The 26,414-nt window shown below is 47.3% G+C and overlaps 9 protein-coding genes across 9 annotated transcripts; 4 read left to right on the top strand and 5 right to left on the bottom strand.

The window, feature by feature from the left end:
* Positions 1-190: 190 nt before the first annotated feature.
* On the bottom strand, positions 191-1,030 carry N7484_004857 (pyridoxamine 5'-phosphate oxidase family protein; the record flags this gene model as incomplete). Its single annotated transcript, XM_057115277.1, has 2 exons — positions 191-918; positions 967-1,030. The coding sequence occupies 2 exons, from the start codon at positions 1,028-1,030 to the stop codon at positions 191-193; spliced, it is 792 nt and encodes a 263-aa protein (XP_056975417.1).
* Positions 1,031-1,526: 496 nt separating this feature from the next.
* N7484_004856 (uncharacterized protein) lies at positions 1,527-2,177 on the bottom strand (the record flags this gene model as incomplete). The annotated part of the gene is made up of 1 exon (XM_057115276.1): positions 1,527-2,177. The coding sequence occupies one exon, from the start codon at positions 2,175-2,177 to the stop codon at positions 1,527-1,529; it is 651 nt and encodes a 216-aa protein (XP_056975416.1).
* A 635-nt stretch (positions 2,178-2,812) lies between these two features.
* N7484_004855 (acyl-CoA dehydrogenase family protein) lies at positions 2,813-4,178 on the bottom strand (the record flags this gene model as incomplete). Its single annotated transcript, XM_057115275.1, has 2 exons — positions 2,813-3,810; positions 3,863-4,178. 2 exons carry the CDS (start codon positions 4,176-4,178, stop codon positions 2,813-2,815), a joined length of 1,314 nt encoding a protein of 437 aa, XP_056975415.1.
* Positions 4,179-7,185: 3,007 nt separating this feature from the next.
* N7484_004854 (uncharacterized protein) lies at positions 7,186-7,582 on the bottom strand (the record flags this gene model as incomplete). The annotated part of the gene is made up of 3 exons (XM_057115274.1): positions 7,186-7,257; positions 7,319-7,405; positions 7,463-7,582. The coding sequence occupies 3 exons, from the start codon at positions 7,580-7,582 to the stop codon at positions 7,186-7,188; spliced, it is 279 nt and encodes a 92-aa protein (XP_056975414.1).
* A 1,705-nt stretch (positions 7,583-9,287) lies between these two features.
* On the bottom strand, positions 9,288-10,337 carry N7484_004853 (DUF3632 domain-containing protein; the record flags this gene model as incomplete). The annotated part of the gene is made up of 1 exon (XM_057115273.1): positions 9,288-10,337. One exon carries the CDS (start codon positions 10,335-10,337, stop codon positions 9,288-9,290), a length of 1,050 nt encoding a protein of 349 aa, XP_056975413.1.
* A 1,703-nt stretch (positions 10,338-12,040) lies between these two features.
* On the top strand, positions 12,041-13,138 carry N7484_004852 (LLM class flavin-dependent oxidoreductase; the record flags this gene model as incomplete). The annotated part of the gene is made up of 1 exon (XM_057115272.1): positions 12,041-13,138. One exon carries the CDS (start codon positions 12,041-12,043, stop codon positions 13,136-13,138), a length of 1,098 nt encoding a protein of 365 aa, XP_056975412.1.
* Positions 13,139-14,789: 1,651 nt separating this feature from the next.
* Positions 14,790-17,613, top strand: N7484_004851 (Chitin synthase C; the record flags this gene model as incomplete). Its single annotated transcript, XM_057115271.1, has 6 exons — positions 14,790-14,897; positions 14,981-15,266; positions 15,313-15,674; positions 15,721-16,555; positions 16,605-16,788; positions 16,845-17,613. 6 exons carry the CDS (start codon positions 14,790-14,792, stop codon positions 17,611-17,613), a joined length of 2,544 nt encoding a protein of 847 aa, XP_056975411.1.
* A 1,099-nt stretch (positions 17,614-18,712) lies between these two features.
* eng2 (putative GPI anchored endo-1,3(4)-beta-glucanase) lies at positions 18,713-20,614 on the top strand (the record flags this gene model as incomplete). The annotated part of the gene is made up of 1 exon (XM_057115270.1): positions 18,713-20,614. The coding sequence occupies one exon, from the start codon at positions 18,713-18,715 to the stop codon at positions 20,612-20,614; it is 1,902 nt and encodes a 633-aa protein (XP_056975410.1).
* A 2,505-nt stretch (positions 20,615-23,119) lies between these two features.
* N7484_004849 (glucan endo-1,3-beta-D-glucosidase) lies at positions 23,120-26,257 on the top strand (the record flags this gene model as incomplete). The annotated part of the gene is made up of 7 exons (XM_057115269.1): positions 23,120-23,326; positions 23,383-23,695; positions 23,749-23,987; positions 24,039-25,763; positions 25,813-25,874; positions 25,926-26,185; positions 26,238-26,257. 7 exons carry the CDS (start codon positions 23,120-23,122, stop codon positions 26,255-26,257), a joined length of 2,826 nt encoding a protein of 941 aa, XP_056975409.1.
* Positions 26,258-26,414: the final 157 nt, after the last annotated feature.

Below are 26,414 nucleotides of genomic sequence, written 5' to 3'. Positions count from 1 at the left end.
GGTATTCTATTCATTCTGCCCGATAACAAATACGCGCCAGAACACCAATTGAAAGTAAATCCCAGGCCGTTCTCGGCCACGATTCCTTTCTTTAGCAGTGTAGCAATTCTTTATATCAGTCGGTACATTTAGTCTTGGTGATGAAGAAGACAAGAAAATATGAATTAATTCAGCACGATTCTACAGCATATCAATCAGATCCCACCGGCGGCCGTGCTGCCCTCTCAGCCGAACCCCGATTCTGCTCATTCCTCGCCGTAATAAATTCAGAAATATGCCCAGGGACCTCAGACACTCGATTCCCGTCACTAGGAACCGGTTCCCCAAATGTTTCATATACGGGAATAACACCCGTCCAAACACGACCAGTAACATCATTCCTATCCGTATCCTTACGCTCATCAGAAGGCGGCCCGCTCCTTATCTTCCCACTCCCATCAACAACATTAACCCTCAAAATAACAGTGGACGACATTTCCGCCCGGTCGGGAGGAACCCGCGTGTTATCCCATCGATCAGCGACCACCGAGTTAGTGATCAGCTTCATTGCCCAAAGCTTTTCTTCCTCATCCGTGACGAGATTTGCGTATCCATGCAAGACCACAGAGCGATAGTTATAGCTATGCGAGTTGGGGGTGAGAGACATGACTAACCCATCTACTTTGCTACTTGCGATGCAGATGGGGAGTCCCTCGCCCTCGGTGCTGCGTGCGAGGTTCATAACTCGGGAGCTGACATAGCCGTGCAGGTAGCATTCCAATGGCTCGTTTATGTCTGCGGATGGGAATTCGTAGGATCCCATTTGGCCAATCATGGGGAGGATTGTTGGGAATGGATCTTCAGGTCCTGGATTGAAGGAGACATTGAGGACTTGTGATTCGTTGATTATAGAGTGAATCGCGCCCAGGTCGTATGTTGCTGCGGGTTGTGAGCTTGATTGTTATGTTTGTGTAGTTGTTAACTTACCTCGATTATTGTATCGATTAACTGTGTTTGAGGACCGCTTTGGGTATGTAAGGGTCCGTCCCATTGTAGCTGGTATAAGATGTTATTCATAAACTTGGAGTAGTAGAGCAGATTTTGCACTGATTCTAATGATATTCACGAGAAAACCGGCAGCGCTTTATAGTTTCGACCTTCTACAGTTACATTTCGAAGGATTGGTACTTTACTTTGCTAGTTCATTGATTACATGTTTTTTTAAGCTAATATATACGCGAACAGATTTCAGTGATCCATTTGATTGGTCATAATGAGCTTTTCTCATATTAAAAAAGATGAGTCAAAGCATTGCCTTCGACCCCCCGGTAATTTGCTGACGTTCGGCGATACCCGTCTACTGATGGGTCGCTGGAGAAAGGAGAACAGCAAATCGGCTCACACCGATTGGTCCGTCGCGCCGACGTCCTATGGGATCTCACGATAAAGTAGTTACATCGAATAGTATCGTTTGTTCCAATTTGCATGTTCTATGCTTAAGTGTTCATTGTGCAATTTTAGCATGATATTCACCACCTCCAAAACGGTTACCACTTAGATGCCTTCGAATTTTCAAGATCATGGACCCGATTTCTTAACTTGTGCACTTTCTTTTTTTCTTTCTCAATCTTCTTTTTCTCCCTCTCAAAATCCTTCTGGAATAACTTTCTCTCCGTGATAGCCTTAGATAATTCTTTGCGAGCAGCTTTAAGCTGAGTAGCTTTGGTCTCGAACTGTTCCCTCAATATCCTAATCTCTTCCTTTTGCAGTACAACCATCCCCTTAAGTTCCTTCATCTCGCGCATTTCATCACGTTGTCGACGTATATTTCCTTCAGCCATGCTTTTTGATAATTCTGTCGCACCATGGTGCTGATTATTTAGAATCGAAAGTTGATACCGGAGGTCTTCCTTTTCTCTAACGTGTTGATCTAAAACATCCCGAGTCTTGTTACCAAAATATTCTATGACGTGAATGTATTGCGCGCTCTTACCACTAGCGGCTCGAAGGGTTTTGATCTCGTTCTCAAGAGTTTCCGTGGTCGTTTCTGAGTGCTTCTGTCCCGTGACTTCGATGTCTTGGGTACGATCGCCCTCCATCTGAAACCTTGCTAAGCTTCTGAGTTTTGGAAGTTCATCCTCAAGCTGATAGTTTCTTTCACGTAATCTTTCAAGTGCGAGACTGGCGTTCGGGGTCATATTGACTGTTTCAATGAAGTTTGAGACTATAAGAATGCAGTTTTATGCCGAGATCAACTATTCCAATCAGTATCGCATTCTCGTAGAAGAAGTCCTAGTTGATAGCATCTGATGTGGGTGCTAATGTTACCAGAGAGTAGATATCGACATATGAACAAGCACAATATGATGAGAGATTGTCCGCTGAGGCCGGGTGTTCCTTGGAAATGTAGATGCTGCCTTACGTCGACGGTTCGATCCGACCCACGGCAGGTGGATAAAGGTGGAGTAAGGCAGACCATCGTGCTTTCCTCGCCCTGACACTACACGTGATTCAAATGGGTAAATATTAATTGAAACCGGCATTATGCACGGTGCCTGAGTAATACAACACGAGGCATTTGCCCAATGCACCTTCGATTTTGGCCTCTGTATGTCACGAGAATTTGAGAGTCTCTCTACGTTCTTCGACCTAGGCGACGAAGAAGGCAATAATGGCCGCGACAATATTGTATCATCTTGGTCTATTGGTCAATCTTATCTAGCCCGGACCAAGCTCCTCACGAATGCCGAGCATGATTCAGATCGCGGGGATCGAATTTGAAGTAAATTTATCTATATTTTCAAATACCATAGTATATGTACTTCCAACAAGCTTAGTAGCTTCGAGGCAAGTCCAACACCTTCTCACTAACGTAATTCAGAATCATTTCCCGACTCACAGGTGCAATCCTGGGGACGAAACATTCGCGCATGTACCGTTCAACATCATACTCCATCGCATAACCCATACCACCATGAGCCAAAACAGCCCTTTCACAAGCCGTGAAAGCGGCTTCAGCAGCCAAATACTTCGCACTGTTGCATGCGACACCAATAGAATGGAATGGGATTGAGCCGTCATTCGTATCATAAAGTCTCGCAGCATGGTATGTCGCAAGCTTCGCCGCCTCCAACTTCATATACGCATCAGCGAGCGGATGCGAAACACCCTGGTTCTGACCAATGGGACGACCGAATACCACGCGCTCCTTGGCGTACTCAGCGGCCTTTTCTAGTGCAGCGTATCCTAGGCCGAGGGCTTCGCCAGCTAGAAGACAACGTTCGGCATTCATACCGTGTAGAATGATCTTGAAGCCTTCGTTTTCTTGGCCGATGAGTGCGTTTGCGGGGATAGTGTAGTTGTCGAAGAACACTTCATTCGCATCCACGGCGCGACCGCCCATTTTCTTGATTTTGCGAAGATCTAACCCCGGCTGATCGCGGTTTAGGTCAATGCAAAACATTGATAGTCCCTCTGTTGACTTCTTAACTTCTTCGAGTGGAGTAGTTCGAGCCAACAGAATCATTTTCGACGCGACCTGCGCGCAAGTGATCCAGATTTTCTGACCAGTCACGGTGTATCCATCCGCTGTCTTTTTTGCTAGGGTCTTGAGCTTAAGGGTGTCCAGGCCTGTGTTTGGCTCTGTGACTCCAAAACAAGTTCGCCAGGTCCCATTAATGATGTTAGGAATGGTAGTCTCTAGCTGTTCTTGAGTACCAAACCGAGCTAGTGGCTGTGTGGCATATACGTTAGCGTGGATGGCTTGCGCTCCTGCCATGCCTGCACCGGATTGCGTGATGGTTTGCATCATCATTGTAGCCTCAGATATACCTGATAAAAGCGATCAGTCACGGCAAAGAATTTCAATCTGGGTTATATATACCTAAGCCTGCTCCTCCCAGGGATTCCGGGAGGGCAATGCCGAGCCAGCCATCTTTTGCTAGGGCTGCATGAAATTCCTTGGGGTCTTTCTCCTGCTGATCGCGTTCCTGCCAGTAGGTGTTTGGAAATTTTGAACAAATATTTTGAATGGCATCTCGAACAGTCAGTTGCTCCTCGGTGAAACCACTTGTCTCCATGAGCTCACGTCGAGCCGAGGTGGAGAATGCTGCGTGTGTCAGGGGATGACAAGTCATTGCCTGAACGGGTGGCACCACGCATCGCGACCGTAGGATATTTTGACAGCGTGATCGGAACATAGTAGCGGTTATACTGTTGTCTTTGGTGAGCTCCAAGCTTGGTATTTAAGGGCGCCATACCCGGGATCCGCTATACCCATACAGCCGACTTCAGGATTCTTACTCATCCCAATGGTATGTAGCCGAATTGCCGAGTTGCACCCATCAAGTATTCGCCTTCTTGACCGCCTAGGGTCCGAATTCAACACTTTATGGGGCTCTTAGTGCCGATGAAAAAGTGAAGGTGAAATTATATTTCACTTTCGTGATGACGAGTATCAAGCCGGAGGTCAGCTTGAGATTTGGCTGTGTATCCTTTCCACTTGGCATAGCGTGCCCCACTAGGCAACCGAACAGATTCAAACTACATCATCGAGCTCCCCGTCTTCTTTTTTTTCTCTCTAGATAGAAAGAAAGTTTGCTAAGAATAGACGTAATGTATTATGTACCAGGCCTCAAGGAGCACTAGTGCCCTAGATGTTTATGCTATAGTGAGTGAATTGAAAATGAGCAGCAAGTAAGCTTTTAAAACCTACGTGATATTTGGCGCTCCTGTCCTTCGGGTCCTGAAGCCTTGAACCCGTTACGTAAAAAACATATACAGATGCTATACTTTTCTTTTAACCACTGATGATGTCATAACAATGATCGATTCCTTCAAGCTGCCGTGGATGCTGCTTTATTACATAAATTGCACCGGTGATCGTGGCCAGGTGGGCTGACGTGTACATCCATAAGTCTAATAATCTTATAGCTTAATTTGACAGGAAAGCTTTTTGTTGACAATGCTATGTAATTGACAGACGAGAAGAGCCTTGGAAAGAAGAAGCCCCAAAATGCAAGAAACAAGATGCCCAGGTATACGCTATGCACTCATTTCGCTAATTCAGAAAGCGAAAGACTATTTTCTCCAGTCTAGCGATCTATACTCACTCCATGCTCATCATTGATAACGTGATCCATGATGACTCCTCAACAGGCTCCTCGGAGACACATCGCTCGCACTTGCACGTGAACCGAAATGAATTTTTCAGATGCTGACGACGTGTATTGAGGTCGGTGTATTGTGTCAGGTCGAAATACGATATGCAGCATTCTTCGCCTTCATTGATGTCTCGAGATGCAGTAAACACCATGCGGCCTTGATCATCAGCCTTGTGAATGATCTGATAGGGAAAGTTAATACGGCATCAATGGCAGTTAAACAGACTTGAAGGACTTACATTTGGCAAACATGAGTGGTTGGCGATTGCCGCGGTGGGATATACAGCCGCTGCAAACTGCTCCCCCCTGTCAACGAAGGGGGGTTGGAATAGGGAACACACCAGTTTCCCTTGGGTAGAGGCCGAAAGAATTTGCCTCTTCTTGGCATATCAGATGAATGACGCGGTCTGTACTTAATCCATGCGGCAAGATTGTGCTGCTTTGGAGATATTTCTTAGCCAGAGTGGACCAAGATTTGACTCGGTCGTGAGACCATGTCTCAACAGATCCGCATAACATGTTTATACCATCCCAGCCGTGTTTCGACACTGGAGAGCAAGGTTTGCCTCCATCTATGGCTAATGAATTTTGTACTTCGACCTGCCGGGTGGCAAGAAGACGGATGATCAACCACAGCATACCAAATTCATATTCACCACGTTTGGATCGAATAGGCTTCGAATACCTTTTCAGCCATGTGCATTCGAATGCATGGCGAGCTTGATCCAGATCTCTGCATGTAGTGCTGCACCACACAACATCATCTATGCACGCATTGGGACACGAATATCGTTCTGTGTCTGCAATTCGACGATTACAAGCCGGATGGCTGCAGATAAGATTCCCATTGGTTGCTGGATCATCAACGACCGGAATAATTGCATAGGGGCGGTCGACAAGAAGACAGGTGCCTTTGGGAATATGACCCGAAACCCGGAATTGACGACCCTTGACCGGATCGATACTGTCAATTATGTGCGGATGAATCCAATATGGCTGCGTTGGGGCTCCATGTAATTGGACGGGTGATTCAACAGTGATATATACAACTTCGGACATGGTGCATAGGATAGGACCCACGAAGTATACACGGGGGGCTTGTAGGTGGTTGTTTTACGGTTGAGTGGATTTTGAAATCAATCGGCAAAATCTTTTTTTTTCCTTCAATTTTCTGCTTTTTGGAGAATCGCCAGGGTGATTTTGTTTGGTTCCGGTGGGTTAGTGGGGCGGGTTTTTGCCATCGCGAGCTACCTCCGACCAATGCCGTGGGCGTATTCGCCCCCGAGGTGAGGTTATTCCAAGCGACTTCGGCTGATTGGCGGCAATGCATTCTGAATGACAATTGAGAGTTTTGATTGGTGTATCAATTTCGCCTCAAACCCATATGCATAGAAGAAGCTTGAATATTGATCTTATACCATACTATTTATGGAAAAGCTCTTCAGTTACAGCAGAGGTGGGTGCGGCTGCCGTTGAACGCCACCGAAAAATGACTGGGCCTGTCAAGAAAATAAAAAATAAACATTAAAAACATTCGAATTCCGCGACACACTATGTTCAACCATGTACAGCAAATTTGAGGCTGCGCAACATCTTCCAATTCCTCTCCATATTAGTGATTATATCTTCCAATTTTCGCTCACTGAGTAAGCACGTTCCTTCGGTATTATATACTGTATCTTTTAGCATCTCACTCGGCATCGGGTAGCTTGAATTAGATTGTATATATAGCCAAGTATAGCTCGCTAGCATCGCTACTAATAGTATCACTTAATGAATTAGGTAGTTAATAGCAACATGTTGATGATAGTAGAGCTGGCTAGATATCGAACGAGTGTGGTGATAACGAAGAATATGAACGAAGAGAAGTCTTGGGAATGTACGAATACATCGCCTCAATATGGATAAAATTCACTGCTTGTTCAAGCCCTCCTTAATGTAATATCATTGATTTTAAGAGACTCGAATCATCTCAGGCCTATGATGAGCTGGAGAAAATGACAATAGCTAAGGATTTCGTTCCTCGTGGAGCCTTATAATTGTTTCAAACTGGGGTCTGGCAGTCGACCGTGTTGTGGTGCTCATCGTATTCACAGTGGTGGCGATCAGTCTTGCACTGTAGATGAAGATTGGATGATTAGAAATGATAAATTGGCCCGGAACCAATTGAAACTTACCTTTCTGTTGGTAGCCGAACCGCAATTAACTACATGGTCCTTTCCACCCTTTCGGTATGTGCACGTGTTGTGTTTCAAGCTGCATTCCTGTGATTGATCCAGAAAGGTTAGTTTTATCTTCGACTTTTCAGAAGAAGAACTTACTCCTCCGTATTTACTAAGCTGTAGGTCCCGGGCATTGAGATCGTCTGACTCGGTCGCGATGGGGTTGGCAACCGCGCCGATTGCGGCGAAGAGGACAATGGTAATGCTGATGATCTGCATGGTGGGAGATTCGTCTCGTAGAAGATTGTGGTATACGGTCTGAGAAAGAAATTGTGTTGGTGGGATTCATACTTCAGAGATTGGAGCGCTTTGAAAGTCTTTTATATAGAGAACGCCGCATGATTCCTGTGATGTTTGACAAATACCATCCTGAAGTTCGATGCAGTCATCATGCTATGGGGCCACGGTCAAATGATCATCCAAGCCATCCAATTAAGGATATGCCTCATGTACCAAAAGCGCATTCAACTTGTTAGTTGAAAAAGCCGCGTTTTTGGTAAATTCTACCACTTGGGTAGCCCGTGCAGAAGGATCGAAGCAACCAGTCCGATAGCAAAATATCGAATTCTTGGGTGGCCTTATATTCTCGGTGATTATAGAAAATGGAATGATGTTCAGATCACCGAACATAGTGACGGAAATGTCGTTTATGCGAGGTATAGAATACGCAATGCTATCATTGACTCGATGCTAACGCTACTAATCGGCCCCATCGGTCGTGTCGCAGACCCTGCATACACAGCCTTATAGCCTGCTGCAAGGCTAACACAAAATTCCGACCAACTAAAGCGTATATGCGATGTAACCCTACAAATTCAGGGCAAATGCAATGTGACGGAATGTAGGATCTGAGCCGGCATATGTAACCCAAGGTGGTGGAGTGAATTAGTCGCAGATTCACCAGAGGTCGCAAAAATCTTGAACTGAGAGCTCAACCCGCGAATACTCTGTAATTAGCTTCTAGGACTTACGTACAATGTTTGAAGGGTAAGGAACAGAATCCATTATTGAGGAACCTCGTTTCTTCAAATATCCTATGACAGCAGTTTGGATCAACCTTTGAACAGACAAATAATGATTAGTGATACATGCGGCGGTCAAATCCTTTCATGCGCCAAGTTCAATACGCCAAGTCCGGCCCGACCCGGACCTAATTCTCGCCTAGGCCTGAAATATTTTCGTGCTCACAATCTAAATAGATATAGTCATCAAAAGACCTTGGGAATAGACCAGCCACAATTAATTATAAACAATACTTCTTAGCTTTGTATAGTATATAGTCTGCAAAATTGAAGTGGAACTGGACGCGTTATTTTCTGTACGGAGAAACTGCAGACATACCTGTGGACACACTAAGACCTCAAGGCTCCAGTATTAATATCGGTTTTTATGCCCTACGATTTTATTTTTGCAAGGAAGATAGAGTTTGTGAATGAATTTGTGTCCCTTCCATGTCTCAGGCTTGCCGGAGTGGATTGAACATCGTCTGATCATTCAGTAAATAAAGAGAAATGAAAAGCTTAGGATTGACGAAACAGCAGATTTGACGATTCAGAGTGGAGACAGCTGGCTTTCCATCTGTTGTGCATAGTGGACGCTGAGTCGCTGCCATCTCAAAGCGCCAATTTTTCCTTAGATGATGATACTTCCTACAGGACCGGAGCATTAAATCGCCTGAGATATATGATATTCTAAGCCATCCTTACTTGTAGGAGACGTGAAATTTAGTTATCAAAGGCAGCCAGTCTCACTATTACTTCATTCTTATGGAAAAGGCAGGATTGAGTTTAATGGAAAGTTGGCAATAAGAAGCGAAAACAGTGGCATTAAACTTGGAGACTTGGGAGGCCGCAAAAATAGGTAGGAGGAGGTGAATGTCTACGTGGCATTTTTTGGAATGTCCTTCGTAGCTTCATCCGATTTCTTAAGACTCTGGCTCCTCGACGCGTGCAAGGGGTTTCAAGCACGAAAGATGCTTATCCTGATGTAGGGCATCGCCACCGTTTTTGTAAGCCCTGAGGACCTCAGAATTCCGTTCCTTAATTGTGTTAATCATGTACTGGATGCCATCAGTGGCAAGGCCCTCCAGGGCTTTCTCATTATCCTCCTTAGCTTCTCCCTGAATCTCATGAAGTCGCTTCAGCCAGAACATATATCTCCATAGCGAAAATCCAGCAGGTGATCGCTGTCCGAGCTCCGATTCCACGAAATCCTCACCACCCTTGCTGATGGCGCTAGGGCAGTCGTTCCAATATACCTCTGATAGCAACAGTAGATTGTGACTTGCTATTTTCAGCCAAGCAACAGCAGCGGGTAACAGATGAAAAACCTCAAGCTGCCTGGTACCTCGGTTGAGATCTTTCTCGTCTGACTCTTCCCCAGTGCGAAGTGCCCGAGGGCTTTCGAAGAGAGAACGGAAGATCAGAAGAGCAACTTGGCACAGCCTATCCTTAGCGACACGAGTAGATGCGAGTTTAGCCAGAAATGTTGCCAAGTTGAGACGGTGTATTCCCGACATAGAGGCGCTGTGATTGACCCAGAAATTGGTCATATCACCAACCAAGAAGGGGAGATCGTTCCACAGTGTACCGTCGACGGTTCTTGCAATATCAATCCCGTTGACTCCGCGTGCATGTCTAGTCAATGGCCCCATTCCTTGTATGCGGAGGATATCGAGAACTATTCCTTCATGCTCAGGTGATTCCGAGGATATGTTTCGGCCGAGCTCGTAATACATGTACCATAGGGAATGAATGTGAGCTTCAAGTAAGTCTACACCATCTCCAATGTCGCAGTATCGCTTGGTAACGACCCAGGTCCGGTTACTGAAGGCCATGTCCCGAACCTCTTTGAATTCACCTCGAGCGATAGCTTGGCGTGTCCCTTCCTGATCTCTGCGAGCATGATCGATCGTTGCTGTAGAAGGTGTGTCTTTAGGCAGAGAGCTCAGCAGAGAATCACGGAGGTGGTCCATTTTTAAAAGTTGAAAATGTTGATTGAAAATTCAATTAAATTGAGGTAAGCGAAAAAAGATGTTGGAGAAATCGAATAGTTGATATGACGGAGCCAGGCGAATAATTAAATCGTTGTGCGGGTCAACATGAACGAGGGGACAGAGAGACTTCTCTCCCAGGCGGACCCTCCTGGACCCCTACTAGGCAGCAGCATAGGTCCTGGCAGGCTGACAGCCCAATGTCTGATTTTGGACTCTTTTATACGCTAATAGGCTGAACTATTCTCGTCGTTGGCTGTCGATCAGCCGGCAGCCAAGACAGAAGTACATGTCGATCATGCAACCATCCAGCAGGTAACATGATAGGTCAAAAACCCCGCGTTACTGCGAGTAAGACAGGAGAATCGCAAAGCTGAGCTGCGTATGAAAAAAGTATTTTGAAATGACTTACATACATATTGCCCTGTTGGTGTTACATTAAATGCGACAAATTGAGTGCTTGGTTTAAGAGCCGCTCTATCCGTCATTGGGGCTACCTAGCCAACACCGTTAAGCTGTCAGCACCCCATAATCCTTGCACGCAGCAACATACATACAGTGCTAGCTACATTGCGCAGGTTGTGAATATTCTTCGTCATCAGAAGTACCCCGTGAGTATGCTGACCTACAGTTATTTCGAATCCTCCAGGTCGCTGTACGTTGATGGAAGCGTCAAATCTAGGGAGGTTTTCACCAAAGGAAAGCCCATTGTGCAATATAGCAATAGAGTAGTAGCAATATGCCTTGGTATATAGCCACGCGAGGTAAATCCTTTTCTAGCAGGTTTGAAAGCGACTGACACTAGCATACATGATGCAATAATAAAATCGGACATGAGATGACTGTGGGTTCAGACATCCAAGGCCAAAAAAAGAAGGAAGGAACAAAATTGTAAAAAATATAGTTGACAGCATAATCGGTGAAAAATGAAAGTCCACGAACCCGAAGCTTCAATATCTAGGCCTCATTAGACCAAAAAGGGGAAAAGGGTTTAATCAGTCATGGTATTGCTTCTACTTTATCACAGCTCGCCTCCACCAGATACACATGCTATTGAATCTGCATTCTGGCAGACCCTACTCTATCTGTTTATTGTCATGGATTGTCAAATGTCCTGTTCTTAAGTGGCTAGGCGAATTCACTATATGCCTGAGCCATTGCTACGAGTCTGCGAAAAGCAAGAGATATAGAGAATTTGGATTATAGTTAGTGTTCTGGACCGACACTTCAACCTGTCTACAGCAGAGCAAGTGGTCATTACACAATCTTCTCTTTCCTATATCGAGTATCCCAATAGATTAGAGCTGAATTACAAATCTCCAGTCCCAGTATAACAGTGATTAAATGAGGGGACTAGTTGCCTATATGTCAGCACCGACATAAAGTCATGGCGTGATTCCGGGGGAATTGATGCCATGCACAAACCCCTCATCGCACCTTCCCACAACCCCTCCAAATCGCTAGATTTCTAGTCCATAGACCTGTCTTGATAGTAAATACTGACATGGATTATATTTATCCACTGTTCGTGATAAGACGCCATTGTGTACCAGGTTGCATCATCTGCATGTCGGATATTGGCAGCCGGAAATTCCCCGGAAAAACAAGTATAAGAACCATTCCCTCTCCATGTAAATCGAGGGGTTTAACATATACAAAGCGTGAAAAACTGCAGTCAACAAAAAATGCCTACAGAATTCATTAGCCTTACTTTCCCCAATGCTTCAACAGAGCTGAATCCAATCCCCGGTGCGGTGATTGACCCTGCGTATCTAACCCGCTACGCCCGGTCCTTGGATGATTATGAGTTCAACTACACCTTAGTACCATACGATTCCTCCTACTTCGACCCTTTCACCATCGGAGCCACCATCGCATCCGTCACCAAAAACCTCAAAGTCATCATCGCCCTTCGCCCAAACACACTCTACCCCACTGTCGCAGCCAAAGCCCTAGCAACACTGGACCAATTGAGTTCCGGTCGCGCAGTTGTACACTTCATCGCTGGAGGAAGCGACGCGGAGCAAGCCAGAGAGGGAGACTTCCTCAATAAAGAACAGCGTTACGCACGACTGGAGGAATACATCCGCATTCTGCGCCGAGCATGGGAATCCGCCGACCCTTTCGACTGGGACGGAGAATACTACCAATTCAAGCAGTTCAGCAATAAGGTCCGCCCAGTTAACGGTACTATCCCCGTCTCTGTCGGTGGTTCCTCGGATGAGGCCTACCGCATCGGAGGCTCTCTGGCCGATATTTTCGGGCTCTGGGGCGAACCACTGAAGGAGACTAAGGAGCAGATCGACCGAATCTACGCTGAGGCAGCCAAGGCAGGTCGTCCCGCGAATGACTGTCCACGCATTTGGGTTACTTTCCGTCCCATCGTTGCTGAGACCGATGAACTTGCTTGGGCGAAGGCGCACAAGACCTTAGATGCCTTAACTACGCACCGCGCGAACGGGCAGGGTAAAGCGCCTGCTAATGCGCTGCCCCCTCAGAATGTGGGATCTCAGCGGCTGCTGGATATTGCTAGTCGTGGTGAAGTCCAGGATCGGGCTCTCTGGTATCCTACTGTTACTGCAACTAATGCTCGTGGAGCTTCTACTGCATTGGTCGGATCTTACCAGACTATTATTGACTCCATTTTAGACTATGTTGATCTTGGTGCTGAACTCATCTCCATTCGCGGTTATGACAACCTGAATGATGCTATTGATTATGGACGTTATGTGTTGCCTGGGGTTCGTGGGGAATTGGCGAAGCGGGAAAACAGTGTGGTTTAAATCCATCAATTGATAATAAAGGCAACTTAGTAAAATCGTTATCAGACTGTTGAATACCTGTCCTTCCGTTAAATAAATAAAGTTGATTTGACAGATAAATGGTCTCTAAAAACTATACAATTTGCTCAATGGGGCTACACAGCCGTGGATATTGTGGTGGAGACTAAATTTCTCATGATCTTTGATGGTATATCTCTCGAACCCCCATTTTGAGATATTAGTGACAGTGACACTATTCGTTCTAGAGGCATAAAAAATACGAGTGGTCTACGTGCGTTGGGTACCTTTTTTAGGCTGTCCAAAATAATCAGACATTCTGCGTTCGCGCGGATAAGCTTTTTATTAGGAGTAGGCTCACGCCACAAGAATCCATAGTGAGCTAGATCGCGAACGAAGTATAGATAAGTCGATATTATCTACAGTACATCGTTGGTCCACAATGCTATGCACTAACACTTCATAAATGATATCGGCAACTCTACTAGGGCCATGACCATGGGAAATAGTAGCTCACCCACTGTTATACTAACTTTCCTGCTTGCCCCACCCGTCTTGTTAACACGCTATTCTTCGCAGATGCATGGTTCACCTTCGATAAAGCGCAATAAGTCATCTTAATCGGTCCCGCAATTTTCACTACCCATGATCCAACCACAGTAGCCGTGAAAGAAATTCCACAAGAGGACAAAGCCCTCCTTGGTGCGGCAGATCATAATAATTCGGGTTCAGGGGAGGATAAAGTAGGAAATGATCATCCCGAGTTGACAGGTACCGAGAGGAACGCAACACAACATCGAAACCATCAGGCGCCATACGCCATCGCGACGCCTTTATGTCTCACCATGACCAAGTAATCCTGATCGCTCTAAGAACATCATGGCAACGACGCAGTCCTCGCGTTTGTTGCCGGGGGCGCATGGAGTGGGTCGTTAAAACACCGATATGAGCTTAACCAATAATGAGGAACTGTTTTTCTCAGACCCACAATCCGGCAAATAATTATTGCTGCAGTGACCCATGGTTTTACCTGCAAAGTCAATGGATCGGACGCAGCGGAGAGGGGATTGTCGCATGAACTATTCTGTCAGTGCATAACAGAGTCTCCGAAACATTGTGGGCAACACCGTCCAAATGATATAACAGCCACCGTACTCTGTAAACACAAAACACAACACTAATTCACGATATCATCAGTCCATAGTGGGCCACGATGTCCGCTGACGTACGACCGTTGCGCAACTTTGCAAGCAAAACCATCATCCTTTTCGTCGTCCATGGGCCACACCTCGCGTATCTCCAATCAGATCGTGCCCTGCGAAGAAGAGAAAATCTAGACTACTGTACACACGCTCCATTCCCTCATCAGTCTTAACACCGATGCATCTTTTTTTGTCCACCACAATGGATCTTTAAGGTCTTGGCAGTTCTTTCTCTAGGGTTGACGATCATCAAGTCCGTAAACCGATCGCCGCAATAATTCGCACAGGTCGTCGCTGCGCAGAACACGCGGCATTTCCCCCGTATGTGCTAGCGCATGTCATTTGTCCATTCGCTAAATTGATCACCCGTGTCCATCCAGAACTCTTCCTTTCAATTTCCCTTTCTGATTCTTGACTCTCACGAACTCCGCTGGGGAAGCTTAGCACGCGCAATGGGTACTCCTGGCTCGGCGTCCCCCGCCCCCTCTCACTTATCCGACTACTTTCAGTCGCATCATGGGAGAGACAACAGTCAGAGTACGAGCACGCTTTCATTCGATGTAGGTACTTTCAACCGGGCAATGAGGGGTAGAAGTGATCATTCGCGACACAAATCAGCTAACGCGATTTGCGCGACATGTAGCAAAAATTTGGCTATGAGAATAGAGAAGAGCAAGCAGGAACTCCAGGAACTCCAGGAACCCGACAATCATTTTACGGCAATATCAACAATGGAGGACCCGTACAGCGCCGATCATTCGCGCAAACGTTTGCGCAGGGAATCCGCCGATATCCCACGCGAAAAATTAAGCTCGTGCAAGGTTATGTCCTAAGCGCGGATTACCCGGTGCCAAGCGCAATTCAAAATGCGATGGAGAAGAAATATCGAGAATCGGAAGAATTTACCGAGGAGTTCTCTCACATGCGCTGTAAGTCTTTCGTTTATGATCTGGATGGCCTCAACTAATTTCCCAGACACGGCGGCAACTTGCGACCCTGATGAATTCGTTATGCGAAATGGTTACAACCTTCGCCCTGCAATGTATAGTCGGCATACCGAATTGATGATTGGTATTACCTGCAAGAGTGAGAACAAGGTTCTTACAGCACGGACTTTGCATGGAGTTATGCAGAATATCCGCGACATCACTAGTCTCAGAAAGTCTGAGTTTTGGAATAAGGGTGGACCGGCTTGGCAAAAGATCGTTTGTTGTATGGTTTTCGATGGAATTGACCCTTGCGACAAGAATACCTTGGATGTGTTAGCGACTATTGGTGTTTACCAGGAGGGTATTATGAAGAAATCCGTTGATGGCCGAGAGACCGTCGCACACATCGTGAGTGCCTCTTCCTATATCCAAGAGCATCGACTTACACGCGCAGTTCGAATACACTACACAACTGTCCGTTACCCCGGATCAACAACTGGTTCGACCACAGGGGGAGGAAGCAACAAATCTTCCACCCGTGCAGATGATTTTGTGTTTGAAGCAGCAGACCAGTAACAAAATCAACTCTCACCGTTGGCTGTTCAACGGTTTTTGTCGCATGTTGAACCCGGAGGTGGTTGTTCTTCTTGATGCAGGTACCAAACCCGATAGGAGATCTTTACTTAGCTTATGGCAAGCATTCTACAACGATGAGAATCTCGGTGGATCCTGCGGTGAAACACGTGCGTTGCGCGATAAGCGATCCATGATCAACCCGTTCGTCGCGGCCCAGACCTTCGACTACATGAGATCCAATATCCTCGACAAACCTTTAGAAAGTGTGTTTGGTCATGTTTCCCTCGGCGCGTTCTCAGCATACCGATACCGAGCTATCATGGGCCGCCCATTGGAACAGTACTTTAATGGAGACATTGTTCTTACAAAGAAGCTCGGTAAAAAGGGTATCGAGGGAATGAGCATTTTCAAGAAGAATATGTTTTTCGCCGGAGATCGTATTTTGTCCTTTGAATTGGTTGCCAAGGCAGGATCGAAGTGGCATTTGTCTTTTGTTAAATCCGCGAAGAGTGAAGCTGAGGTTCCAAAAGACTTCACGGATTTCATCAACCAGAAACGACAGTGGTTGAATGGTTCGTTTGCTGCGAATCTGTACGCTTTGATTCATTCTACGCGCATATTGAGGAGTCGGCATAATGTCCTTAGATTGATGCTCTTCTATCTGCAAATGGTTTATGATTTTGCGAACTTGGTATTGGTCTGGTTTTCGCTCGGTATGTCGCTCGGTTCTTGCGGTGGTCTATCATTACTAACCCACTGTAGCCTCATTCTGGTTGATAACCACGGCTATCATGGACCTCGTGGGCACCTCAGGCTCATGGAATAGTAATGATGCGTGGCCATTTGGAAATGAAGCCTCTCCGATCGTGCATACATTTTTCAAATACGGCTATGTTGTTTTTCTGCTTCTACAATTCATCTTGTCTCTCGGAAATCGGCCTAAAGGGTGAGTCATGCAAGATATACCTTGGCCTGAGCCACTTGTACTAATATACCATTTAGTTCCCGTCTGCTCTACCTCCTCACCTTTATGTACTTCGCTTTCATCCAGCTCTACGTGACAGTCCTGGCATTCTACGTCGTCGGCAACAACACAAACGGCAACTTCAACATCGACATCGACGAAAACGCCATCCAGTCAGAGACATGGAATGTCTCAGCTTCGAATATGGTCCTGGTCTCCATCGTCGGTACATATGGTGTTCACATCGCCGCCAGTCTCCTCTACATGGACCCGTGGCACGTACTTACATCATCCTGGGCTTACTACGCTGGAACGATCTGCTCAACGAACATCATGATGGTCTATGCCTTTTGCAACTGGCACGATGTTTCCCTGGGCACACCAATCAAAGACAAACAGCAGAACCTCCCCGAAGCACAGATCAAGAAAGATGGAAAATCAAAGGTCATTGAAGAAGTGGATCGTCCCCAGATCGACATCGACTCCACGTTCGAAACGACAGTTAAGCGGGCTCTTGCGCCATTTGAGGCACCCCCTGAAGAAAAGGACAAGAACATTGACGATTCGTACAAGTTTTTCCGGACGAATCTTGTGCTGTTGTGGGCTTTCAGCAACATCATTCTGGTTCTTATCATGGACTCCACGGGTATTCATAGGTTCTGTCTTATGGATGGTCCTAGTGCCCGTGTGTGGAGCTATGTTATGGCTGTTGTTTGGGGAACTGTTGGTCTGTCTCTTCTCCGGTTTGCTGGGTCCCTTTGGTTCCTGGCGCAGTCTGGGGTTCTCAGTTGCTTTCATAAGCGTTGATTTTTTTTCATTTTCGTTTTCTTTTGTCATTTATTGTGATAGATACCCTTCTTCAGGTACATGTAATGATGATGAATTTCAAGGTCTCTCAGCTGCTCCGGAATAATTGTTATCCATATACAGGCACAGCCCTAGAGATGTATTTTGGGAAATATGTCCGCCGCGTGCCGAGAAGATCGCCAAGATAAGAATCGGTAACCATGGGTTTACCTCTATTCCGTATAACGTGCAACCTTCCATTTTCTAATTTGAAACCGGCCCACGAACGTAGCCTTCGCACTGACTAACATGTTTATATTAGCGGCGAATACAATGGCTCCAAGAGTCTCGATGCGTTGAGCGATTCACTGCATCTAGGCTGCTTACATCACCCGGGTCAACAACACGGTCGCGCTACGCAACACAAGAATGTGAGGTGACATGATCATCTCGGTATGCCACGCAGACCACAAGCAAGGAGCTCATCGCATTCATCTAAGATGAGATGGCAGATCAGATACGAAATATTCGGGGTTGCGCTTCTGGGCCCCGCAGTGTGATGAGTGCTCTTGCCCAGGCGTTTCATCTTGTCTTGGAACCTAACTCTGCCGAGCCATAGCGTTTCATATTGACTATAGGCGCCGTCTAGCTGCTTCAGCGCACCAATTTCTTCGTGATGAAACAAATCCCAGCCAGTGAAGAATGGACCACCGCTCCCACTTTTGGGAATTCGGATCTCCGGGCTAGGCCATCGAGGATGCCACTTTCCAGGGGCTGCCAATGGGTTTCAGGGTCCAGGCACTTGACTTTCCCTAATGGAAGAAAGAATCGGACACGGTAGTGGACCATAAAATACCTAAATGTCATTCACGCGCCGCACCTTTGCCGTGGCGACTCCGTACATTCTTTTCTCTCCCCTTGTGGACTTTTGTTGACAATCTGCGATTGTCATCCATTCCTTGATTTAACCTTTTTGTCGCTCTTTCTATTCGGTATATGGTTTAAACCATTTATATCCCTTCTTCTATCTTCATCGGCTGTTGTGACCACGATATTATCCGTCCGGTTCTAAACCAACGAGGATCTAACTGTGTTGCCGTTGTCTAATACTTCGCGCAAGATGAAGACCTCTTCACTTTCGCTCAGCGCTGGCTCGCTGCTTCTTATATCCCTCCTATCGCCCGCAGTCGCCTCTGAGTATCAGCTGGTGGAGTCATGGCAGGGCGAGGAGTTCTTCGACTACTTCCATTTCTACACCGGAGCCGACCCGACAAATGGATGGGTCACCTATCTTGACCAGGCCAGTGCAGAGAGCTCGGGGCTAGTGAAGGTCACCGACCAGGGCACTGTATACATCGGTGTGGATCATACCACTACCCTGAGCACCAGTGGGAAGGGTCGTGACTCGGTACGCGTTGGCACCACGAAATACTATGAACACTCATTGGTAGTTGCGGATATTGCGCATATGCCCGGAAGTGTTTGCGGTTCATGGCCTGCTTTTTGGACCGTTGGTAAGGAGTGGCCACAGGATGGTGAGATTGATATTATCGAAGGTGTGAACCTGCAGGATCACAATGAGATTGTTATGCATACTGCCGGTACTTGCGCTTTGACCGATACAGGTATGTCGGGTATTGTCAACGCAACGGGATGCGGCGAAGCACTAGGAACTGTGGGTTGTGTGATCGAGGGCCATAAAGGTAGCTACGGCACTTCGTTCAACAACAATGGAGGAGGTGTGTACGCTATGGAGTGGACTGAGGAGTTCCTCAAGATTTGGTTCTTCCCGCGCAAGTCCATTCCAGCTTCGATTACCAAGGGTGAGCCCGATGTCAGCGAGTTCGGCACTCCGATGGCACTGGTCCAGGAGGGCTGTGATGTTGCCAACAGCTTCAAGGCGCAATCTTTCGTTTTCGATGTGACTTTCTGTGGTGACTGGGCTGGTGGCGTGTTTGGTGGCTCTGGATGCCCCATGACTAGCTCTGACTCCTTCGCAAGCTGCACCAACTATGTCGCCAATCATCCCGCCCAGTTCAAGGAGACTTACTGGGAGATCAACTCGGTAAAGGTGTACCAGACTGGAGCAAAGCACACGGTCTCAGCTGCTTCACACAGCTCTGCTACTCACGAGGTATCTCAAGCAGCTGTTACGCATCATAAAGCGACCAAGACTGCCACCGAGACGCGCGTAGCTGAAGTTTCTCAAGCTTCGGAGTCAGTGGTTAGTCACTCCACGGAGAATAGCCACTCGGTCGAGAGCGCCATTCACGCATCAGACATCGTTTTGACTGTGGGCACTGTCGCCCCCCTGGTTGAATCTACTCCTACCGCAGCTGCTTCCAAGGTCGCGACTGAAGCATCAGTGGAAGAATCCCACGCTTCTACCCAGGCGAAACCCGCTACCACCCGATATGTTACAGAGTACGTGACCGGTACCACGACAGTCTGCACTTCGACCGAAAGCTCCACCACCGACGCTGCCGCCGAATCCGTTATTCCCTCTTCCCATGCCTCGCATGCCGCCCAGGAATCGGAAGTCACTCCCTCCGCATCATCCTATGAAATCGAACCCCCAGCTGCAGCTGGATGGAAGACCCCGACTGAGGGAGCATCTGAACCTCATACGACTTCCAGCGCTAAATCCACTCCTTCCCCCCATTTCAATCCGTCTGGAACACCGCAGGCGCAATTTTCTGATTCGACCCCAAGTGGCGCTGATGCCGCTTCTATCAACGAAGCTAGCCCTCGGCCACCGCCTCCCCAGACTACGTCTACTGCATCCCACCAGAAGCCTGCTACTCGTCCCAGTGGTGGTCCGGGTGACGTGAAGCCTTTAGCAACACCCTCAAATCCGATCATTCCCAAGCCCTCGGGCGATTCTCCGGCGTCTGCCAGCGGTCATGTTTTCCCTGGTGCTTCGAACTCCGCAAGCAGCCCTGTTTTCACTGGTGCCGCTGACAGGCTTGCCGTTGGATATCCCATGATTGCTGCTGCGTTTGGCCTTGCTCTTGTCGCATAGAATCTGTTTTGTGCGCTCGGTGGGGCTGATATGGTGATTTTTCGGCGTCATCTGCTGTTATTTTTCGTTTCTGCATGTAGAATATGCTTTTGGACCCGCTGGGGAATTGCACTAGCAATTTGTTTACTTTAGATATTATGTGGTGTACGCACTTTAGATATTTTTCTATTTAGGTTAGATAACAAGGAACCTTGACAACTACTTTGATATCTACTGAATTTTATCAGATTTTATTCATTGTCTTTCCAGGATTCCAATAGCTATTAAGTAACTAGCTCTTCACTATCGGATTATTTACTTAACCTCACTTATGACTCACTTGATCCTTCCTTCTCTCACTCTTAAGCTTCACTCTTCTCACAATAAAGCTCACTTCTCCTACTCACGTCATCTCATAATAACCCCCCCAAGAGATAGACAAACTATAAATTGATCATAATTTTCCATTTCCTTCCGTCTTCTCGATATATTTTCCGTGGGTCATCCATGTTGAACACATCTGATTCATACCTACCACCATGCCTTACTACTTCTTCGCCTTCTTACCCTCAGGCCAAACACTATCTTGCTCTTGGTCAGAAATCTGGACTGCAAAAGGCCTCCTTTACGAACTCCAAGGGACCACTCTTCCTCAATACATACAAATATATTGTCCCTGTTTTCTGCTACCGGACCTCCCTATCATGGGAACCAGTCTAGGAACAGGTCGAAGACGAAGTCGGTTGGCAAGAGGAGGTACACCACCAATCTGGACTAATACACCATTGTGACTGGTTGGGACAAGCTGTGTTCGAGCGCAGCGGCACACTGCCAGGGGAGTCTCAGGGGGTTATGCGTGCCTGGTCAAAGGTGCCGTAACACAAGGACGACCCTGACTACAGGGTTCAAGCCATTCTTTGGAACGCTAACAACTTCTTGGACCCCGTCCTGCTTACCCTAGACGATTTCGACGGGTCGATCTTAGACTTCTATGCCTCTGCGCTTGTACATGCCGCGAGAAGCCATATGTCGAAGTACTAGACTGTTCGTGGCTGGTGGTTGACGGATGACAAGAGGAAATAGTGGATTTATGATCGGACTTCGGGCGCGTGGAAACTTACCTGAATCCGGTTCTGGATTTTGGCAGCAGCTTCGTCCAGGCAAGTATACTTCCATCGATCTCGGTAAGAGCATGCTACCGTCCCAAATATCATGACATTATTTTTTTTCAACCTATGTATGTCTACCTTATTATAAGATGCATTAATTATATAAGCATCAACATCTCATAGATAAGTATCATCTATTGTCGAGTTCGTAGCGCTTGTAACTCGTAAGGTTGTTGTTGGTCCACTATATATATATATACCCGCTCCCGAGATCATACCCACCTGGACACAAGACCTCATGAACCCAGGCAATTGCATTACCTGAGCAGGCTGATTCTCAAGGAACCTGTATCCATACAGGGCTATCCAACGACTCCCGGTAATTCGTTCAATATAGAGGACCCTGAGAGCGAAGGTATTCTTGATTTTCGATGGAAAGATCGCGGGAAGATTGTAACACCGAGCGATTTGAGTATATTGGATAGCTAAGATTTTAGACATTACGAGGAGAAAAATACTTGAAGGATAGCTACTCTGAGTTCATTGATTGAGCATAAGGGTCGTTCCAATCTTGGAAATAACAAGAGTGATTATGTTCGGGTGATAAGTGGAGATGCGGTGACGCGTCTGCATGGAGCTGACTATGGTACGCGGAACATATTTGAGACAAGAGGTGACATCGGAAGAAGCTGAGTTTCAGCACTATCACATTCTACAGGCCTCATGAAGAGAGCTAGTGATAAATGGCTGTCGAGTGATCCGGAGATGATGGAGGGGAAGTTGTTGACAGTGGTTGGAGAAAGCTCCACATCCCTTGGCACTACGTCGCTGCCTACAGCTTCAATCCACAACTCCGAGCCTTTGCCAAACTCCGCAAAACTTAAAACGATCTTCAAGTTAGACACAGCTTCTCATTAATTTCCAGCTGCCAGATCCGGAGCCCAGCCCCTGTCAGTCTGGCGGTCCTGATTATTTGACGTTGTTTACACCCCGCGTAACATTCCTGGCAGTGGAGCCCGCTGGCCTCGCAACAAGCCATTGTTGTCATCCAACACGCCCTTCATTGCTGGCGAACACAGACTATACACGTAAAACACGGTGAAACAGCCATCTACGTGCCCTTGCCGCCTTGTTAGCGCGATTGAGTTCCAAGAAGATCTGCAGTCCCGGAATTCCTACTGCAGACCACTAACAACAATCCCTGCGGGCAGGTCGGAAATATCTGGAGGAATTGAACTGTATGTAAGTAGCCCATCTTCGACATTAAATCCTTTCTCCCCATTCCTACATTCGACGCCCAGCAAGCGCCACCAATTACTCGCTGGAATTGGCCACGCCTGGAGGTTGAGCCTATAGAACAGAGTCATCTACGCTCTATCAATTCCAGTTGTCTTAGTACTTGTGTTGGGCTTGCAGGATGGGAATCAAATCAACATGGAAGGCAGCAGCCTTGCTAACTTGGCTTCTTGCTGCAGATAGTGTATACTGTTTGCCGAACGCTGGTGTTGGTGCCGTGGCAGAAGAAATTCTCCAAAGAACAGCTACCCAGCCCGTGTCGGCTTTTGAAACACAGTATCCTCCATCGAACGCGGAAGAGAGAATATTGATCCCGAAAGCCTCGCCTGTAAGAACCTTTAAAAGCATTAAACTGGTTAAACGTGTATTGACAAACAATTTCAGGTTTATCGCGTGGCGTTGGAAAAGGACGGTCATCCATCGAAGTTTCCCTTCCCGGGGCTTGACATTGGTCGTTTCCTCGACGGTATCACTGGATTGCTGCCGACCCACAAACACAAACACAAGGTTGCTACCACAACAGCTAACTCTGTGGCGGAAGCACCTACGGAAGCACCTACGGAAGCACCCAAGCAAGCACCCAAGGCAGCACCCAAGGAAACACACAAGGAAACACACAAGGAAACACACAAGGAAACACACAAGGAAACACACAAGGAAACACACAAGGAAACACAGACTAAGAAAACCACGAAAGGTTCGTTTATGGCATGATCTCAACCATGATAGGATGCAGCTAAAAGCTACCAGTTCATATTCCCACAGGCGCAACTGACTCGCCTCGTGCAACTGATCCGCCTGGCACAACTGATCTGCCTGGTACGACTGCTCTGCCAAGTACAGCTGATTTGCCCGATTCAACTGATTTGCCTGGTCCGTCCGGTCATCCTTCCGGCATGGACAGTCAAGATATCTTTCAGCCGGTCGCGACTGGAGCGCCTCCGGCCAACATCAAAAGCCGTGATGACCACCCCGTGGCCAACAAACATGTAAGAAAGTAAACCAGGTGAAGTATGATTATATGCTGAATTTCACGATAGGCCAATACTTCAGAGCCGATTGAGACCAACAAGTTCTACGCAGGATTGTTCTTGGGGACGCAGACCAATGCTAGCTTCACCCAGCCTTACTCTCTTGGGTGGTCGAGGGGGGCCGGCACTTTGAAGAGTTGGGGCATTTCAGCGACCCACATTGAGACCAATGTGATGGCCTTCGGCCCTAAGAATGACAAGATTCCTGGCTCGCCTGTTGAGTATTACATCAACCCTGTTGGACTTCAGCATATGATCCTCTCTGCCTATGAGCTAGATGGGTCAAGCGTTCTCACTGTCGAAGATCCCAAGGCATTCTCTGCCCATGCCGTACTGCGACGATCCCCCGGATCCGACAAGTCAATCACTTTCCCAATTACTCAGGGCATGGGCTACATCACTGGTGTATACAATGACCTCGAGCCGCTGATTGAGAGTGGTGTGTTTTTCCGCAAGGTGGTCAATGCCGGATCTCCCAAACCAGGAATTTTCAAATACCAGGTCATCCTTGAGGATGACACCCATTGGGTTCTCTATGCCACCCCGGAGGATGGTCAAGATCCCCAACTCAAGCTGGTCACGCAGTCTAGCATCCGTGGTCCGAAGGGATTCATTGGTACCATCCAGGTCGCCAAGAACCCCGCAGGGAAGTCCGGCGAGAAGTTTTACGACAATTCTGCTGGTGTTTATGCCGTTGATGGCCACATCACAGGCTCCGTCACTGGTGACGTCGGAACGTACAGCCTTTCGTGGACCAAGGCCGGAAAACACGCACACAAGAGCCCGCTCATCACCTTCGCCTTGCCACACCATGTCCAGTCTTTTGATAGCAGCACGAAAGCTCGTGTGACTAATATCCATATGCGAAGCACGACCAAGGGTAATGCAACTGCAGTGATTGGTGAGACTTGGACCATGACCGAGGCAAATCTTCCAGTCGACATTGATTTTGCGCCCTGGTCCACCACTGATGGAACTGTCGACACACTTTCTGAGACCGCCCGACAAGTTATTTTGGAAGTCGCGCCTACCGAGCTGCAGCAAGATATTAGTGCCCAATCTGATCTTAATAGTATGTACTACAGTGGCAAGGCATTAAGCAAATTCGCGACTTTAATCTACACTGTGAACCAGCTTGGTCAAGACTCTGAACTGGCTGCCGACGCCTTGCAAAACTTGACAAAGAGCTTTGCCCGCTTTGTGCAGAATGAGCAGCAATTCCCTCTGGCCTACGATGCTGTTTGGAAGGGTGCTGTTTCCACAGCTGGTTATGCTGGAGACCTGAACGCTGACTTCGGAAACACTGCCTATAATGACCACCATTTCCATTATGGGTACTTCATTCACGCTGCTGCGATCATTGGTGCTCTTGATCCAAGCTGGCTTGCAGAGAATAAGGACTGGGTTAATATGCTTGTTCGTGATGCGGGTAACTCCGTGCAAGATGATTCCTATTTTCCTTTCTCACGTGGCTTTGACTGGTTCAACGGCCACTCCTGGGCGAAGGGTCTGTTCGAGTCATATGATGGCAAGGACCAGGAGTCTACCTCGGAAGATACTCTGTTCGCATACGCTGTGAAGATGTGGGGACGTACCACTGGCGATGCCAGCATGGAGGCCCGTGGAAACATGATGCTGGGCATCATGCGACGAAGCCTCGACAACTACTTCCTGATGCAGGACAACAACACCAACCAGCCAGCGAACTTTATTGCCAACAGGGTGACCGGAATTGTGAGTCTTGAGTTCTACCCTCAAAACACAGAAACTAACATTCAGGCAGCTATTTGAGAACAAGGTCGACCACACCACTTACTTCGGAAACAACCTCGAATTCATTCAAGGGTATGATCTGCTGGCAACTATTCCTATTTCAGGACTAACATCAGTCTCCAGAATTCACATGTTGCCTCTCCTCCCACACTCTGGCTATATTCGTCAACGTAGCTTTGTGACACAGGAATGGAAAGATATGTTTTCCGCCACTGCTTCGACCCCAGCCTCCAAAGTAGAGGGTGGCTGGAAGGGTGTTCTGTATGCCAACTTGGCTCTCATTGATCCGGCTGCAGCCTGGGAGTTCTTCTCACAGGACGACTTTGACTACAGCTGGATTGATGGAGGTGCATCACGAACCTGGTATCTCGCTTACGCTGCAGGTTTGTTTTCCCTCCACTTCATAGACATGATCCATGTACTAACAAAATCCAGGCCTTGGCGGAAGCCCGTAGATGACTGGGATGGTCTCTTTTTAGAGTTTTGGGATCTCTTTTCGATTTTGAATTTCTATTCTTGGCTATGATTGTCTTGCTTGATGACGGTTGTGTGCTTGTCCTGCTCCGACCAATGCTCGTACATACTTGGTTATTACTTTACGCTATTTTGCCT

The sequence above is a fragment of the Penicillium longicatenatum genome (assembly GCF_028827895.1).
Source record: "Penicillium longicatenatum strain IBT 33135 chromosome Unknown contig_2_segment0_segment0, whole genome shotgun sequence".
Taxonomy (NCBI): Eukaryota; Fungi; Ascomycota; class Eurotiomycetes; order Eurotiales; family Aspergillaceae; genus Penicillium; species Penicillium longicatenatum.
The sequence above is the reverse complement of the archived record's forward strand: the minus strand, read 5'-3'. Positions and strand labels throughout refer to the sequence as shown.